We start from the raw sequence: 17,858 nt of genomic DNA on the forward strand, positions 1-17,858 counted from the left end.
TTTTTCTGTGTCCAGGTCTGCCTTTCAGTACAAAACAAATACGAGGTAATATATCCCAAATAGACGTTGTTGAGGTTTTTCTCAAGTATGTAGAACAGCCTTAATTGTTCCTATTTAATAGCATTTCTGACAAAAATTCAAGCTTTGTTCTTTATCCTAGAATAGCTCTAAACCTTGGAAATAACTTCCTCATGTAGACATAAATCTTAAATAAATAGTAAAATGAAGTGTTTCAGGGCTTGATTGTTACAAAATGTATCCTTCCAACCATGGGGAAGGAGGAAATGAGGGAGTGAGAGACAGCTAAGCCTGAATCCTATAATCCCTATTCTGGCCAGATCGACCCAAATGAAAGCTCTTTCCATCTTGAAAAATTAATGCTCATAAAATATCTTTGGCTTGTAGCATACTATAGATTGTATTTAAGATTTCTATGGTAGGAGGTCACTCCTAATATTTCAATATGATTCTTTCATTAAAAAAGAGAAAGTGTGTGTGTGTTGATTAGAAGAAGGGCTTGTCACTACTGATAGGATATGTGAAGGAGAAAGTAATGAAGTTGATTTTAAATTGAAATATAACATAAGGTGTCTCTTACTGACTTGGCAAAGCTCTGGAAGTTAAAGGAAGTTGACTTCCATTGCCAAAATGAACACTACAATGCTGTGTGGAAAAATATTTTAATGTTCTGTTCCCATTTTTTGCTGATTTTTCTTTTCAGGAATCAAGAATCCAGTTTCAGTTGCAAATAGATTGTTGTGTGAAGGGCAGAAGGGAAAACTCTCTGCTGGCAGAATTCCACCTTGGTAATTGCTTTGTTCTGCTTGACTTTACTTTGGTCTTTTGTCTCTTACTGCATGTCATGTTTGAAGGTTATATCCTATGCCAAGAAGGCTGGTGCTGTTTTACATACCAGCCTTTAAAATGAAGATAAGCTTTTTTCTCTGATCTTGAAACATCTTGTGCACTTGATGAAGCTGTGATTAGAATGAAGTATTGTGAATAGATGGCAACATCATTTTGTGATAATTTCTGTCTGTGTGATTATTTCCAGTTATGTCATACTGAATTCTTACATTTGTTACTGTAGCATTTTGAGAAATCACTGAGTACGTCAAGATTAAAATGAAATTCTACTGCCTTTGCTTCCATCTACCTTTAAAAAAACCAATATAATTCTTACAAGTATATAGAAGAATCCTGCCTTATTCCTGCTTTACTGCCCGTCTTTGTGGCTTTATTTGGTAGGTATAGCATGGAAATGTGCTGTGTTTAGTAACTTCCTTTTAGCCAAAATGGAAAGTTATCTTAAAGGTAGATTTAATAGCATTTACAACAGCAATGAAAATGTGCATTCCTTTATTAAGATGGGTTTAATACTTAGATGGAATATTATGCATCATTTTGGAAAGAATCCAAGAGATGTGTCAGAATTGATTGCTCTTAAAGCCGTCTTATTTTCATTAACAGCTTAAATTGACAAGTAGGGAACTGGAGCAATTCGTATTAATACACTGCTATACTCAGTTATCATACCTGCAGCAGAGATTTGCTACCAATTGCTAACTAATGGACTCCAGTATTTGCAGATGTATTAAACCATGATTTATGTAGTTTAAAATATGTATATTTAGATACACAAATATTACTCTCCTTCCTATGTTGTTCTGTAAAATCAGCCAAGTAGTCTGTAGCTGGATGGTATAGCATTCCAATTTAAACAGTGAGGAAAAGCACTGTTTCGGTGTTCTGTCATGCTGCAAAGGAAGTTAAGGAAGTTCATAGATCAAAAAAAAAAAGCCACCCTGAAACCAAACCACCAACAAGCAGACTGTGCATTTAAAACTCTTTTCTTTAATGAAGAAAGAAAAGAGTAACTGTAGTTAGTAAGAGAACTTACTCTTTTTTTCAGAGAATTAGAAGTATTCAGACGGAATAAGAACTTGAATTTCTACTGCTGTTAGTAGCTCATTTCTTCAGATGTTAGGAGAAAGTGGGGCTTAGCTGGGTTACATTAAAGAGAGTATCAAATGAGGGGAGTTTTTTGGTGTTCCTGAACTAGAACTGAAGTCAGCTACAGGAACAAGCACTTGTGGTTTAGTTTTTCTGTATCGTCACAGTGTTCTCTCAGATTGTTGTAAGGAAGGGTACTTGGTGTTTTAGCATGTTTGCTGTAACTTCATGACCTATTTTATGCTGCTGTTACTTAAAAAAACAAAACCTGAATGGAAAAGAAACTATATCCTCTTACCCTCAAAGGACAAGACTTAATCTTTTAAAACACCGTGCAAAGTCTTGGCTAGCAGATGTTTTTAAAGACAAGGGAGCTTGAACTCTCGAGGCGAGAGGTGAACTGTCTTCAGAGCCAACACATACAGTTTACTGTGCAAATGTTGTGGACTTCAGTTACCCAATACATATTTTCATTTCCTTTTTCCCATTCTGGATTTTGAACTTTTATTAGAGCAATTTAGTTATCCTGGAAATAATCTATAATAGCAGGATACGATGGGTTGCACTATAGACTTACTGTGATAGATGCTTCTGTACATATGGGGTATCCCAAGTTCAGAAGGATAGAGTTAATGTTCATTTTAGGTGATGAATATTGACAATTTTATGCCTTGCCTTTTTGGCAGGGTTTGGCATGACATGTTGTTTTGGTACTGAAATATATACCTGCACAAGCTGGGAATGTATGTAGTCAAATGACAAGAGAGCAGCTGTATTTTGGCATTCCTACCAAGTGTCAGGATTTTAGTAACTGTTTTTTTATTTGTAAAGATAGCCAAATTTCATTGTGATTTTCATGGGCAAATAGTGTATTGGGGAATTTTCCAGATACTGCTTACCCTAAGGACCTGTCTTGTTAAAGAAGCCTAGTGGTAGACACTGTTACTATAGCATCATTTAAACTAACCTAATGTTTCCTGGCCAGAATGTTTTGGCATGTGAACCCACAAAAAAAATGCAGTAACTGTGAGATTAGTAAAAGTGGCATTCTGGAGACTCTTGTCTATAAATGAAGACATGGAGGCTGATAGTTTGGCCCCTTTGTGACTGTTCTGCACCCGTTTTTATAGTGACAGTTGAAAATAAATTCAAAGTGGTACATTTCTAGTTTTCAGTAGAAAAAATTCTAATGAGTGTGAATGAATTTGTTCCAAGTGGTAAGCTTATTGGGAAGGAGTGGTCAAGTGTTCTAACTGATGTATGCAGTTTGCTGTAAATTGATCTGTAGAATGTGTCATTCTGGATCAATATCTTCTTTAAAACACAGAATCCTACTGTCCAAACTGAAACTTAAAAAGTTGGAAGTAGAGAATCCATGAATGCATGAGTGCAATTGTTGAAACTTCTAAGGTCCAAGTTACATCTTTCTGCCATATTTTATTTGGCTCAATGTCAGGATTTTCTCTCCCTGTGTACACAGGGAGAGAAAATACTGACCTTGTAAATGCTAAGTATTATCATAGATGATGATATGTATCCTGTTCATTGTATGATTTTACAAAAGAAAGCAGTATTCTGAGTGCACAGTTACGAACTGGATGGATCTTTGGAATTGATCTTTGGTCACAGGAATAGTGGATTAGATGTTTTGTAGTAGTATGTTTGAAGATTTTTTTTTATACTGAAACGGTGACCTTCCTAAGGGAAAAGGCTTATTTACATCTGTTTACTATTAAGTGTAAAAATTGCAGGGTGGTACAAATGTCTCCTTTCTCAGAATTCCTTAGTACTACTGATACCTAAGTTAATGTCTGTATCCCTTTTTCAGTATTAATACTAGTAGTAGTAACCCATATGGGAAAGAATCCCTTCTTAGGGTTTTGTTCCCCCTCCTATACAGGGTTTTATAGTTACTTCATAGTTTTACAGTACTGTAGGTAGGTTATGTACTTTGTGTAGCTTTCAGGGCAATGTATAGTCAAGAAAGTGCCTAGAGTGAAGACCTAGACCACCTTTCATCTCTGTTCTATATTTATTTGAACAATTTCTTCTTTGTAGCAGTGATTTCAGAGCGATTGCTGCATTTTGTAATAAACATTACAAAGTGAGTTTGTTATATTCAGGATTGCCTTGAGCATCTTTAATGAATCTCACCTTCTGTTTAGCTTGCTGTGGCCTGTCTCCCTACAGCCCATATTAAATGGTCCTCTTTATAGCAAATAGAGCAAGGATAATAATCTTCTGGGAGAAAATTGCCCAAAAGGACCATTTTTAGAGATCTTTAATTGTATTTACCATTAGTATCATCTAGCTTGCCTGGAACTTAAAATGTCCAAGCATTGGCTCCTTGCTGGGAGGATGTTTTCATTTTCTACGTATTCTTGTAACAACTGTAGAGTACTCTTAAGTTGCTATAATTGCAAAGAGGTCCTTTTATCTTGTTTGTGCAAGACCAGCTATCAGAGTAGCAGAGCACAAACTCATTCATATTTTGGTTTTGGGTTCCCCCACCCTTTTGGAAAATTTTCTTTTGAATTACCCAAATGGCTTTTGAAACTTGGTAGGATTTTGACTGCTTTCTGTAGCCCAGTGGCTTTTTTCCCTATTTTTTGTCTCCCCCAGTAAATCAAGGCTAATGAGAGCTGTTTAAAGGTAGTTTTGGTTTTATGTCAGTTTATAGTATTCCCTACTCATCCTTGCCTGCTGCACCTTTTCTACATGGCCACATGGATGGTTCTCATGGCAGCTAAAGCAGTTGCCTAGTGCCAGACTGTTGGTTCCCACCCTCTTGCCACCCTGTCATCTTTGGCTGATGTAACTGTGTGTGGCTGTGCGATCACAGAACTTCCTTTTTGGGACGGTGTAAAGACTGTTTAGTCTTGTTTAAATTAAACCTATTTGGTTACCTGCAGAACTGAGGTCATGCTCTATGTCCTGTAGCAGTCTCTTACCAAACAATTATATCTCAATTTATAGGAGATGCAGTCTAGGTAGTATTCTGATTTATTTAATTTTTTTGGTGAACTGTATATTTTAACTTATTCTGCTGTCCTTCCCAGAAATCTGAACTGAAAAATTTAAAAGAGGTGGATGATCTCTGTGGTGTTGCAGGGCCTCAATTAAATGTCTGCTTCACGTAATCTAACTGTTCTTTGGGACCAGAGCTGTAAAATACTTTATCTGTGCCCATTTTATAAGAAGGAGAAGAATCTAGGAATTAAAGTGTGAGCAAAGAAAAAGTCGCATCACTTTGAGGTGTTCTTGTGTGGTTTTCTTACAGTCTTCATAAATACTAGTGACCGTGTTTTTAAGTATTAAAAAGGCAAATATGATGTTCCTTGTAAAATACAGTATTTCTGACTGATCTGTGCTATTCTAGTTACCATATATAAATCTCCTAATGCTTAAGCTTGATACTTTTACTTTCTCCACTTACCCTTCCTCTCAATATAAATTGTTTTACCAAACCTTCTTCTTTTAGTCAGTAGAGAATACTGCTTAATTAGGTTTGGCCACGGTTTGCATTTCTCTCTTAGGTTAATGAAAGTGACAGGTTGTTTCTTGAGCACTAGCTTACCTAATAGGAGACACTTGAGTTCTCGCAAAGTACCCAGTAACTATCCTACAGTGTCTTGCAACGTGAACAATATTTATCTGGAGCTGCACTAACAATGGTAAGAAATACATATTTAACAGTTCAAATCCTCATCTAGGTAAACTTTAATTTTTGAGAGTTTTGTAAGGGAAAACTGGACACCGCTCTTGTATTGGTTAAGTCATAGAGAAGATTCCTGGAATACTTCCCTGCAAATGTTCAAGGCCACAGGGCCTTGAGGAACCTGCTCTAGTGGAAGGTGTCCCTGCCTGTGGCAGAGGGGTTGGAAATAGATGGTCTTTAGGGTCCCTTCCAACCCAAACCGTTCTGTGATTCTCTGTGTTCAGATAGAATGTACCACTTCAAAATACTACGTACTGAAAGCTGCAGGTGTCAAATATAGCACTGTCAAGAAAACTTCCAACAGCATTAATGCTATCAAATTTGTTATATCAATAATGTTCTCAGAAATTGTAGTACTAGGTGGCCCCAGGGACTACTCTATATCTGCAATATCTTCTATAGCCTCATATTCATAAGTCTGGTATTTCTGTAACAGTCTTTACTTCTCGTGTCCATTAGGCAGTTGTGTTATTTTTATTTCAAAAGTGGGATATGAAATTAAAGATTGGAAGTAGTTGCTGTTGTCAGTACTGTTGTGCAGCAGCTTTCTGAAAGTATATCATTTCTACATACTGCATTCCTCTTTTCATGGAATCAGATGCCTTTCTTTACAGGGACACTTAGGTAACTGAGGCTTGTTAGTTTTGTTTTTTTCCTCTCCATAGAAGCTACATGTCTATGTATATCTTTTGCTGTCATTCGTTGTCCTGGCAGTGTGTACTGTCTCACTACTGCAAAGTGTTCACTACTGACTAAAAAACAACTTCTGAGATTGTTGGTTTTTTTTTAGCAAGTATATTAAAAATTCAGTAACTTGTCCTATTTGCAGCTGCTTAATAAAACTCCATGAGATAGACCTTCAGGCTTCCAAATAAGGCTTATTTTTAGCTTGTGTTGTACTTCTCAAAATACTTCTTGATATTGCTGTGGCATTGGCTAACTACTGGAAATACCTTAACCATTCTCGCCTCATTCATCCCATGTTGTTGGTCTTCAGGATCTCACTAAGTTGTTACAGAGACCTAGGCTTTAGACTGCTCTTTCCTTTTTTTTTTTTAGCTGCAATTAAAAGCTGGTGCTATTTGGTAATTAATTTCAAATTTAATAGCACTTGTTTTTATCCAATACTAACCTTACTGTCAGAACTGCATAGTCTCTTAATGAAACTACATAAGGTTGCCAAATGTAATTATAGCTGACATTTCTGTGAAATGTAGACAGCTTATGATATTAAAGTGACCAAACCAAATAGAAAAAAAGTAATTGCAAGAAAAGGGGGATTTGTTATATGGTTTTGTTTAAACTCCCTCTTCTGTGTCTCCTAGCTTTTTAGTTGGTGAAGGAGCTTACAGATGGGCAGTTGATCACGGGATACCAGCATGTCCTCCAGGTATCATGGCTACAAGTGAGTAAACTGGTGGTGTCAGTAGGAAGAACAGGACAGAGTAATTTTAAATGGTGCCTCCTATTTTGAGGGGTACATCACTTCACTGTTCTTAACGTTCAACTAGCTGATGATATTATGGTATATAAGGATGGTTTAAGTTTACTAATTTTCTATTAAGTAAATAGAAAAAAATTACAGACTACTACTTTAGCTGCATTTTCGCAATATCTAATTCAAGCGAATTTGTGATTCTAGGATTAAATCCAATGAAGGACATTTTTTACCAGGCTCCGTAACAGCGCTGTCCTGCAGGTCTCCAGATGTAATCCATCTTGGATCCTAAAAGCACCAGCTAGCCACCTGTCTAAATTCAGCAGGTGCCAGTTTGACTCTCAGATTCTAGTTACACCCATCTCTGAGTCTTTGTCCAGAACTGCTCTGGTCTAAATAGGTTGTCGAATTAATTTACCTTTTTTTTTTTTAACCTAGGTAGGCTTTGCTTCATGTAATATGGTGGGATAACCTGATTTGAAAAAAGACTTGGAGTAATCTCTCACAAAACCCTTTTTGTTTTCTTAAAGAAGTGATTACGTTGTATTAATATACCATTTATAAACTAGACTAAAAATCAGTGCACTTACCTGTGAAAAGGAGGATGTGACTCCCCTTCCTTATCTTTTTCAGTGCCTTCCCGTTTGGAAAGTGCAATTACTACTAGTCTGTAGTTTGCTATAGGTGAGAAGTGCATGTGCTACACTTCTTGTGGATGTTATGTTATGCAGGAAAGAAATCACAGGTCATTACCCAAAGAAGGAGAACATGGAAGATTACATAATGTTACTTTCAGTATTACAGAATAAAATATATGAGTAGTTCCTAACCCAGAGATTGAAACCCAGGGCTCCCATTAACTGTTTTATTTGGTTTAGTCCTAAATGTAGATGAATATCCAGAAACTGCAGTTCAAAGTTGCCAATACTTAAAAATCCTGAAACAGTGGCACCATTTTACTTGATGATGCCAATCTTCATACATATTCATGCTACATTTCATTTTGAACAGAAAGTTTTGATTTCTAGTTCCATATGGACTGAAACTTTGCTTTATCCATCTGCTGTCCAAAACAGCGTTTGGAGAACAAGTTTTGGGCTCAGTTAACCAGAAAACGTGTATTTCTGTGACCCTAGGGAGAGTCACAGAAAGAGTAAGAACATTTAAAGCTTTGGGCTTTTTTTGTGTGTGTGGTTTGGTTTTGTGTTTTATTTTTAACAAAGTAGTTGCAGCTTATGTGTAGGAAATAGAAAAGTAGTCTAGAAGGAAGGTTTCTTGCCTAAATCTGTTTGCATGCTTGAGTTTTCATTGTTCCTGGTATCAGTGTATTGTGACAGGGATGCTTATGTTGTAACATTAATTGCTAGATGATATTTTACCAGCTAAAATATAGCCTGGTCAGAGCAATTCTACATATTATGGCTTAAAAATAAAGATGACCACTGCTAGTTTGGTTTACCTGACCCAAGCTTTGAATTTACATAAATTTGAATTTACTCAGGCTTTGAAATTGCATGAGAAGAACGATACCAGCAATATATTTTCACAAACCTACTCCTAACACCAGTCATTGTCTCCTTAGTACATTCAGCATACTTCTGTTTAACAAACCACCTGGTTTTAGAACAATTACCACAACCAGGACTGGGGAGTTAATCCTATTGCAAAATCAGTGCAGAATGCCATTTGCTGTTGCAATATCAATGGGAAAAAGTATTGGTGTTAAAGTTGCCAACCCCCCTCAGCTCCCCATACCCTCTGCTTTCACCAGGGCTGGAACACGCATCTATATAATTATATGTTTGAGCCATTGCACAGGATGCACCTGCTCTAGGAATGAACTGATGCTGTGAAGCAGGCTGTGACTGTTAAGACAGGCTGATAAAACTGGGGTGATTCAGCCTGGAGAAGAGAAGGCTCCTGTATGGAGACCTTTTAGCGGCCTTACACTGCCTAAAGGGGGCCTACAAGAAATCTGGAAAGGGGCTTTTGGCAAGGACATGTAGTGACCAGACAAGAGGGAATGGTTTTAAACTGAAAAAGGGAGATTAAGATTAGATATAAAGACAAAGTTCTTTACTGTGAGGGTGGAGAGGTACTGGAACAAGGTGCCCAGAGAAGCTGAAAGTGTTCAAGACCAGGTTGGAGGAGGCTTTGAACAGCCTGGTCTAGTGGAAAGTGTCCCTGCCCATGGCAAGGGGGGCTGGAACTAGATGATCTTTAAGGCCCCTTCCAACCCAAACCATTCTATGAGTCTATGTGAATGCTTAGCTGGAAGGATGATTTCAGATGAGAGTAACTGAAGGGTATGCTGAAAAAATCAGTGGCAGACACTGAGATTCAGTCAGATATTCTTTGTCATACTGAGGGAATTACTTAAAACTGAATTTTTCACAGATGTTGTCTAATTCTGTTGCTCTACCTTAGTGTAAATGATAGTCTGTGTCTAACTGGATCTACAGAAAGGAGGTAGCTGACTTTTATAGTCTTGTGCTTCAGTTTCCCTTTCAAAAAAGATGAGATGGCAGTGTCTGCTGTTTCGGGGCCTAAAATGGACACAGGGGAAAACAATCCTAGATTATGCTAAGACAGCATTATTAGTGACTCTAAGAGGCGTCTTGGAAAATACTGCTTCAAAGTTGTAATTTTTCCTATGATGCTTTCAGTTTTGCAGTATAATCATTAATGGAAGTATATCTGGGGTTTTTGTTTTTTAAAAAACAGTCACTACAGCAAGAAAGAGCAAAGAAAAAACTGAAAACTCAGTTCCAGAAAATGTTAAGCGGATTTCCATAGGAGTCCTTAGCAAAGCTAGTGTTGTAACACATGGACAGGCTGACAAGGTCAGCAGCACTGAAAATTAACCATTAACACTGCGTGTGACAGCAGGGGATTGGTACAGCTGAAAAGAAATTGGGAACTGTCTTACAGGTAACATGTGAGAAAGACAAAGTAGATTTCTTCCAGTGTTACCAGGGAGGGAAAGCTGGATGTGCTTAAGAAACAACTAAAGAGAATGTTGTTTCCAAGCAACCACAGACGGATTCATCTGAAGTGATCTATTGCATTAAGTAATGTAACGGACTTCAAAATCAAAGGGAGACTTTTCGATTGTGCTTGCTACAATTGCCATAGAAGAGTTTGCATGGAGAATTGGGGGAAAAATAACTAGAAATTATGTGACTGTTGAACAGCTCTGTAAAACTGGGGTAATTGCAAACATCAGGAAAATATGTTTAGTAACATAATTACAAAACCCCAAACCTGACCCCCCAAAACCCCTAATCCAAATCTTAGACATGTATTTGCAATAAATATTAGTAGGAGAACATACAGACATATGTTTTGGCTTCTCTGTGCTGCACATGGAGAATAAAGTCACATTATTCTGTCTCCCTTTTCCCGGACCTGAGATGGCAAGAATTGTGTTATATGTGCTCTGAGGCTGTGGGATCGTGTGGTTGGTTTTTCATGGACAGAACTCTGATCTGTAACAAAGAAAGTTGCACGATCAGCTTTGTGGTCACACTCCATAATTCTCTTAGAGCTATCAAAGTATCTGAGCACCAAACTGAAATGATGTTTTAAACCATGTTCCTTGTTGAACTGCATCAAAGTTATGTCAGGGCTCACCTGCTTTGTCTTTGGTTTGCCAAGTGTGTGAGGAAATGGGATTTCTACTGTTTGTAGAAATCTGGTGGCTTTCCAGTGTGTAGTGAGTGGGTGTTTTTTTAAAGCAAGAAATGTGATCTGCCTATGTTGCTTATAGTCTGCAAGAAAGCTGAATTTATTAATTCCTACCCATCCTGGAGCTGAATCCATGCCAGTACTAGAGCCCATACTGGCTTATGTTAGAGCTTTGTTATCTGTGCACGCTTCGAAAGTGTGATCAAAGTATTAAGAGTGTAATTGCAGTTTAGAAATGCTGGTTTACTGTATCATGCATCCCCTTATCAATGTTAAAAGTATACTTTAAATAAACAATGTAAATTTGAGGTACGTCTTCAACTGTCAATATCTGTGCCTGCACTAATAATAACCAAAAAACTTTTATCTGAATTTTTCAGTTCAGCCTATAGTTGATTTGATAAAGATAATGTGGTGGAAGACAGCATCTTACTTACAATGTTAAATCATGCAGCAAGCCTGTATCTCTAGCTCTTAACAATGTGGAAGTGAATACTAGTACTTCAGTAATTCATACTGCCTGAGAACAGAAGTAGCTGCTGTGGGTCCACATAGCTTGATGACTGGAATCCACAAATGATGCTTCAGGAAGACTAGAAGAACAGAGCGAATAGATACTTCTCTTTCCTTACCCCGTTTGCTATCCCAGACTCTAAATTCCTGACTCATGACTAGTTCCTGCATATATGAAGGTTATGAGTGGCATTTCCTGCCATGAAATTGTTGTTTCCTCGTGAGCCCATCTTCATTTCCAGCATCTGCAAAAACCTTTACAACTATAGAGTGTTTGAAGAACTACCTGTTTTTCATTATTTTGAGATTTGCTGAATAAAATCTGCTGGCTTATTGTCAGGTCACTACTCATAATCCTTCTTCAGTCAGGTCCTTTTACTACCTTGAATAACTTAGTGTTATTGGTAAAGTCACATCTTACTGAACAAAGTGCAAATATAATTCGATTTGTCATTCCTCTTGTAACAGGCCATTTATTTCCTTATACTTGGTTTTGCCTTTTTTAACTATTTTTTTGTATGCAGGGAAATTCCCTTTTACCTTATGGCTGCTTGGATTCTTTAATGAAGGAGAGCCTTTTCTAGATAAGTGCCATGCAGATTGTCGTACTTTTGTGACACTGTATGTCTCCTATGTAGCCTGCCTCCTCCAAACCACCAAGCCTCATCCCACTCCCAGTTCTCTTCTCCACTTAACTATTACTGCATTAAGCAAAACATTTGCCATATTGCTGGAAGTCTGCTATGAGATTCAGGCAGTGGCTCAGGGCCTGTTTTGTCCCTTTGTATTTAGGGTGAGAATGGAGGAGATTTGGAGAGAAACTCAAAGGTTTGGGGGATTTGATTAGGAAGCTTGGTTAATCTGAATACATACCTGGTTTTAGGAAATGAAGAAGTATCTCTCAGATAAAAGAGTGTCTTAGCAATAAAAGTCGCCACCTCTGTTCCATAATATGCAAAGTAAGTAAGCTCTCCTAAGTTCATGTTTTTCACTAGTAATAAAAAAGGAGGAAAGAAAAAAAAGCCAGACATGATGTAAATGCTCCCTAGAGTTGGACATAATATTGTAGGTTCATTTGCAGTTCTGAAATCTGAACAGCTAAGTGCAGCCAATAGGATGGCTATAAATTAGCCAGGAAAAAAGGTTGTGTTGAAGTACCCAGAAGATGCTTTGAAATTAAAATCTTCCAGGGAGCAGCAAAGGCTGCTTGGTGGAAAAAAGAGGTTTCTTCCTGGAAGTAGTAAGGAATGGTATGTTCAGCAACAGTTTAGCCTGAGTTCTTGTTAGGGAGGACAGACCACTGTAGTAGTTCCCCGAGAAAGAGTGGTGGGGCTTTTTATATGCTTTTGATGCCAAGTGCATTTGTTTTCCCTATTCATATTGCTGTCTGTTAAAAGTGTGGCAACATGGAAAGTAGCTCGAGTAGTCTTTGGTCCCAACATGAGCATTAAGTGGTGTTAATTTGTCATTTAAAATAGCTTTGTTAAAATTAAATTTATTTTCATCTGTCTGTTTTCATTTGTGCCATTTATTTTAGCAACTGCTCAACAGAATTCTTCACTGGATCATTTTAATTCCTGTGGGTTGACTAATTTGCTCGTATATTCCTTTTTAATTTGCTTCTCTTCAATAGCTGTATTCTCTCTTAATATGGAATAGAAAGATAAAATGCAGAAAGTTCTCCTTTCTGGTTCTCTCAGTTGACTCTAAGAACTGTCTGCCAGGGGGTGCTGTATGATTGGTCAGAGCTCAAGCTGTACTTCGAAGGTTTAAATATCTTCTTAGACTTTTCTTAGTATTTTCAATTTACAGTTTGATTCTAAACAAGGATCATTGAACATTTACAGGTTGCAGAGTGGTTTGTTGTGTGATAATTTGTTCTGCCTGTAATGGAAACGTGGGAGTTAGTGTTTGTGTTCCTAGTTTGCTGCTCTGCCACGGTAAATAGGAAGGTTTGAGTATTGTCCTTGATTTGTGGTATAGTGGTGCTAGAAACTTGTATTTGCTGCTTCTATTTGAAAATGTAATTGTTCACTTAAATATTTTCTGAATTTTCAGCCTAGCCTGAAAATGCATAAGGGGATAGATGTGGGTTGTAAAAGCATGGGAATTGTAAGGAAATGGACTTGTCACTAAAAATGCTTTGCATTAACTTTGGGCAAGAAATTTAGCATAGTGTAATAACCAGCCTGTCAGCTATAGGCCTATTTAAAGTACACAGGGCTAGAATTAACAAGTAGAGATGTATCAGTTTTACCATACTTAAAAAAAGTGCCTCAGTCTTGCATTTTGTCCTGTATGTACAACTCAGTAGGTTCAAGGACTCCATGAATAGGACAATTCTGATTTTCCCTGGATCATTTCTAAGGGCTCTGAAAGGTGACTAAGAAAAAGTTCTGAAGACCTGTGTAGGATGGGGAATACAGTTGTCTTTCACTGTATCATTATTTATTTATATATATCGTATGTATCACGTATTCATCATTATTCTTTGTATCATTATTTACAGAACTGTCAATATTTTTTGTTAAATCCTTATTTGTATGTAGTATAATGGTAAGAGGAGTTATGGGACTGATCAGGCTGCCAAAGTGCCAACAGGATTAGTACAAGAGATGAGTAAATGTTGTGGAAGTTTTATGGCAAACAAATGGCACACAGATGACATCTCTGAACTCAGAGATCACTGAACTTTCTTTTTTTTCCACTGACCTGACTGCTGAAAACTACTCTCTTCTCTTTCTGTGAAGAGATATAAAAAGCCTGTGTAAAAGCTGTATTTATTGTCCAGCCATGATAATACAGGAGATGGATCTTGTTCTCATGAATTACGTAATGCAGATCTTGTGGTCCATTCTCATGAGAGTATCCAGTAACACTGGAACCTTTGAAAACAGTCTTGACTTTGAGCAAGATGTGGCTGCAAGATTTTTCTTCTTCATTTGTAGATAGTACATCATAATATCAAGCGCATGTTCTGATACCACACCCACCTCTGATACCATGCTAATATGAATCATGCAGGCAAATGGTGTTGATCAGGAGCTGCTTCTACCTGTTCTATGCTCAGCCACTGAGCCTTCTTCACAGCAAACCCTTACACTTCTCTTCTACAACTCTGCTGTGACCAGGTGTTCTCCCCAGCGCTCCCACTATCTAGCACAAAATGCAACGTGTGTAACTGCGGAGTACCTGTGGATAGCTCCTGTTAGTACCCTGGGGGCTTGAAGGAAGAATGTGGAAAACTGGGTCCTTAAATATTATTCATTCTTAAAGAGGCAGCTCCATTCTGCATTGCAGGGACATGTGATAGATACTGCAAATGTGAGACTGAAGTCCTGAGCTTTTAAGGATATTCAAGTTCCGATACACTTCTGTTGTCAGTTCTTACATGTCTTTAATCTGGATGAGGCCTGAGCCATGGCATTTAAACACTAACAGACAATCATTTTGTAAAGCTGTGAAGAGTTTTGTTCTTTTTCTTTTTTCCTTCCTCTCCCAGAAGCTCTGAAGTAGTTTTATTTATTATAGTACAGACATAAATGTAAAGAGCACAAAACAGAGCGGCTGGTTCTACTCTGTGGCTTCCGAGACACAGTTCACTTAAATGAGTTTTGAGTCCACATGCTATTACTGTGTAGGGTAGTAATTGTCAGGGACTTTTATCTGAGAGCACGTATTTGATTTTCATCTAAACTTTCAAATTCCTGAGCAAAATCAAAGGGTGTTTTCCACAATAACTTTCTGTAGATTCCAACAACAATACCTCTGGACTGTGATCCAAGAAGTTTTCAAACTAAGATGCCATCTACCCTCTCTTTCTTTAGCTTCCTTTCCTCCCAGTCAATAAGCTCTACGTCTCTTGCTTCCCTTTCTCCTTAGCCAAGCAACATCATGCTGATTGTAGAATCATAGAATAGTTAGGGTTGGAAAGGATCATCCAGTTCCAACCCCCCTGCGATGGGCAGGGACACCTCACACTAAACCATGTCACCCAAGGCTCTGTCCAACCTGGCCTTGAGCTTGATGTAGCTATTGATGTACCTGTATTACATTTGTTTTAGGAAAACATGCCTGTCTTTAGCACTGTGTCCTGTCCCTTTCCTCTTCTCATGTTTGGAATGTGCTGCCTTGTTGGAGAAGGTGAGAGTGGGTTTTGTATTGTCATTTAGGACAAATGAAGTTTCTCAGCTTCCTTGCTCCACAAAGTTAAGGTTTAGAAGTAATGGGAATTACAAACTTAAACACTTTTTAGGCTTTTTCCTTCTCTGTATAGCACTTATTTTCAAAGGAGGTGTTCAGTGGGTTATTTTTCCATGTTCTGGTGCATCATTAACCAAGCACATTTGAATCCCAGATTTTTTTAAGTTTATAAAACATTATTGTGTTTTAAACTGCATAATATATTCTTTGTCAAAGACCAAACTTACAGGATGCTTTCAGAAAACTTGAATTATATCTTTCATTTGTTTAGTGTGAAGCTCACTTGTGTTTCTTTTGTCATTAGTAGAAGATAAAACAACCAGAGTAGTAGCGAGTTTAATGGCATTTATAGTGGTTTTACATAGATAGAATGTTGCGAAGGCAGGAATAAACTGAGGGCAGGGAGCCCTTCATTTGCTTATTAGCCTTCATCCCCTTATTCTAGGGGAAAAATAATATTTAAGATTCAATGCATTTTATTTTCAACTGGTCATCTGAAGCTGGGTGTAAATCTATGCCAGAGGAAAAAAAGAGAAATTATTAGGGTTTGTTTTACAAACTAGCCCTTTGTTTCACAATTCTTTGGCCACTTTGGAGGCATTAGCTGTTTCTTCTTGCTAAGAAAATTGGTAATCACTGATAATAATAAAATAGTAATAAAAATAAAATAATGAAATAATGAAAGGCAGTTATCAGTCCTTGCTAAAACAAAGTCTTCAACTTTCAGATGAAAGCTAATCCTAATAGCTATTCTGAAGTTAAATGTAGCCTCAGCTCAAGAGTTTCCACCCTAGGAGAAGTCTGAATAGACTTTTTTTTCCCCTCACAATATGGGAAGATATGACATTTCATGCTACACCGAATAAAACATGAAAGTGATTGAATTAATGCATTAATTCATATAAATAACTCTGAGAAGGGAGGCACGGTATTAAACCTTGCAAAACAACTTCTCTAAAATAATTCCCCCCCCCCCCCCCCCCAAAAAAAAAAAAAAAAAAACCCTCAGCTGTTTCTCATCAAAATTAGTGTCATCTGGAAGTACAGAACCGTGACTGGCACCTATTATCTCTCTCTAGTGTAACACTGTGAACTTTCCAATGTGACAAACATTGCAGTATTTGTCATCATAGGAGCTGATGGTTAGATTTTGTAGATATTATGATGGATGAGTTGGGACAGTTTGTGTGTTTTACTAGGCAAACATGCTGCCTTCCCTAACCTACACTGTTCTGCGCATTTATTACTTAAGGTATATTACTTAAGTATATTATTAATATACTTAATTATAAGTATATTAATTATAAGTATACTAATATACTTAATGTGTATTACTTAAGTAATGGTGATGTATGGTGCACAGGGATAGGATCATAGATGACTGATCTAAATTAGCATCTGTGAGCTTTTGATTGAATTGGAACAGAGGCCAAGAGGAGTTGTGAAATCTCCATCCTTGAAGATATTCAAAACTTGACCAAGTTCTTGTGGAGGTCTTTTGGATTGGACTTGCTTTTCCTAGGAGGTTGGACTACATGACCTCCTAAGAGCCTTTCAAACCTACATCATTGTATGTTAATAGAAAACAGTCTGCCTGTCTGACATGGTCCAAGGTGGGCAAAAAATACATGTCACAGCATCTTCTGGGGCTCTGGATATCTGATTATCCAGTACGAGTACCCAGGAACTGAGGATGTTCCTAACACCTGGGGACTAAGCACAATTTTTTGTCAGCCAGAATTACTTCCTTGTAGGATAGAGTCAGCCATTCTGTAAACATGGACAGTCATGGAATCATAGGATGCTTAGGGTTGGAAAGGACCTTAAGATCATCTAGTTCCAGCCCTTACTAGCCTATCGTCTTACATAGTGTTTCTTACTGCCTAGTAAAATATGTCCTACTTTGTTAATAATGATTTTTTGTGCCCTGTATTTCCAAGCTTACTGGTACCACTTTGAATTAACAATGCAGATAAGAAGTTACTGCTTAAGAATTAGATCCTTCAAGATAAATCTTCAGGTTTTTTCTTATTTTGAAAAGACAAACAGAATCATAAAGCAGAAGGTAAACTCTGACAATTGTGCAGTTGCTTAGCCAGAGACTGAGCACTTACATGAATGAAACATCTCTCAAGCTTGGGGAATTTCTTATGCTGTGGAAAAAATGGCAGGATAAGTGGCAACTAGGGTATAGTTGGAGTGATGATTCTGAGTGGCCATACAGCAGCAGTCTGTAGCTGGCCGGGCAGCTTCAAACTAGCCCATGTTCTCTGGTTTTGATGTGATCTTTGTGCATATATTTGAACTGCTGAGCATGCAAATACTGCAGACGGGTTTAGGGCACTG

The 17,858-nt window shown here is 37.6% G+C and overlaps 1 protein-coding gene across 1 annotated transcript in view; it reads left to right on the plus strand.

The window, feature by feature from the left end:
- The window catches only part of TASP1 (taspase 1), an 86,154-nt gene that overhangs the window by 15,425 nt on the left and 52,871 nt on the right, over positions 1–17,858 (plus strand). The window contains 2 exon segments of the mRNA XM_057423324.1: positions 722–806; positions 6,997–7,076. Coding sequence (XP_057279307.1) covers positions 722–806; positions 6,997–7,076 — 165 coding nt within the window.

This window comes from Pezoporus wallicus, unplaced genomic scaffold (assembly GCF_028554395.1).
Source record: "Pezoporus wallicus isolate ANWC-B61680 ecotype Strahan unplaced genomic scaffold, APGP_CSIRO_Pwel_v1 contig_4191, whole genome shotgun sequence".
Classification (NCBI taxonomy): domain Eukaryota; kingdom Metazoa; phylum Chordata; class Aves; order Psittaciformes; family Psittacidae; genus Pezoporus; species Pezoporus wallicus.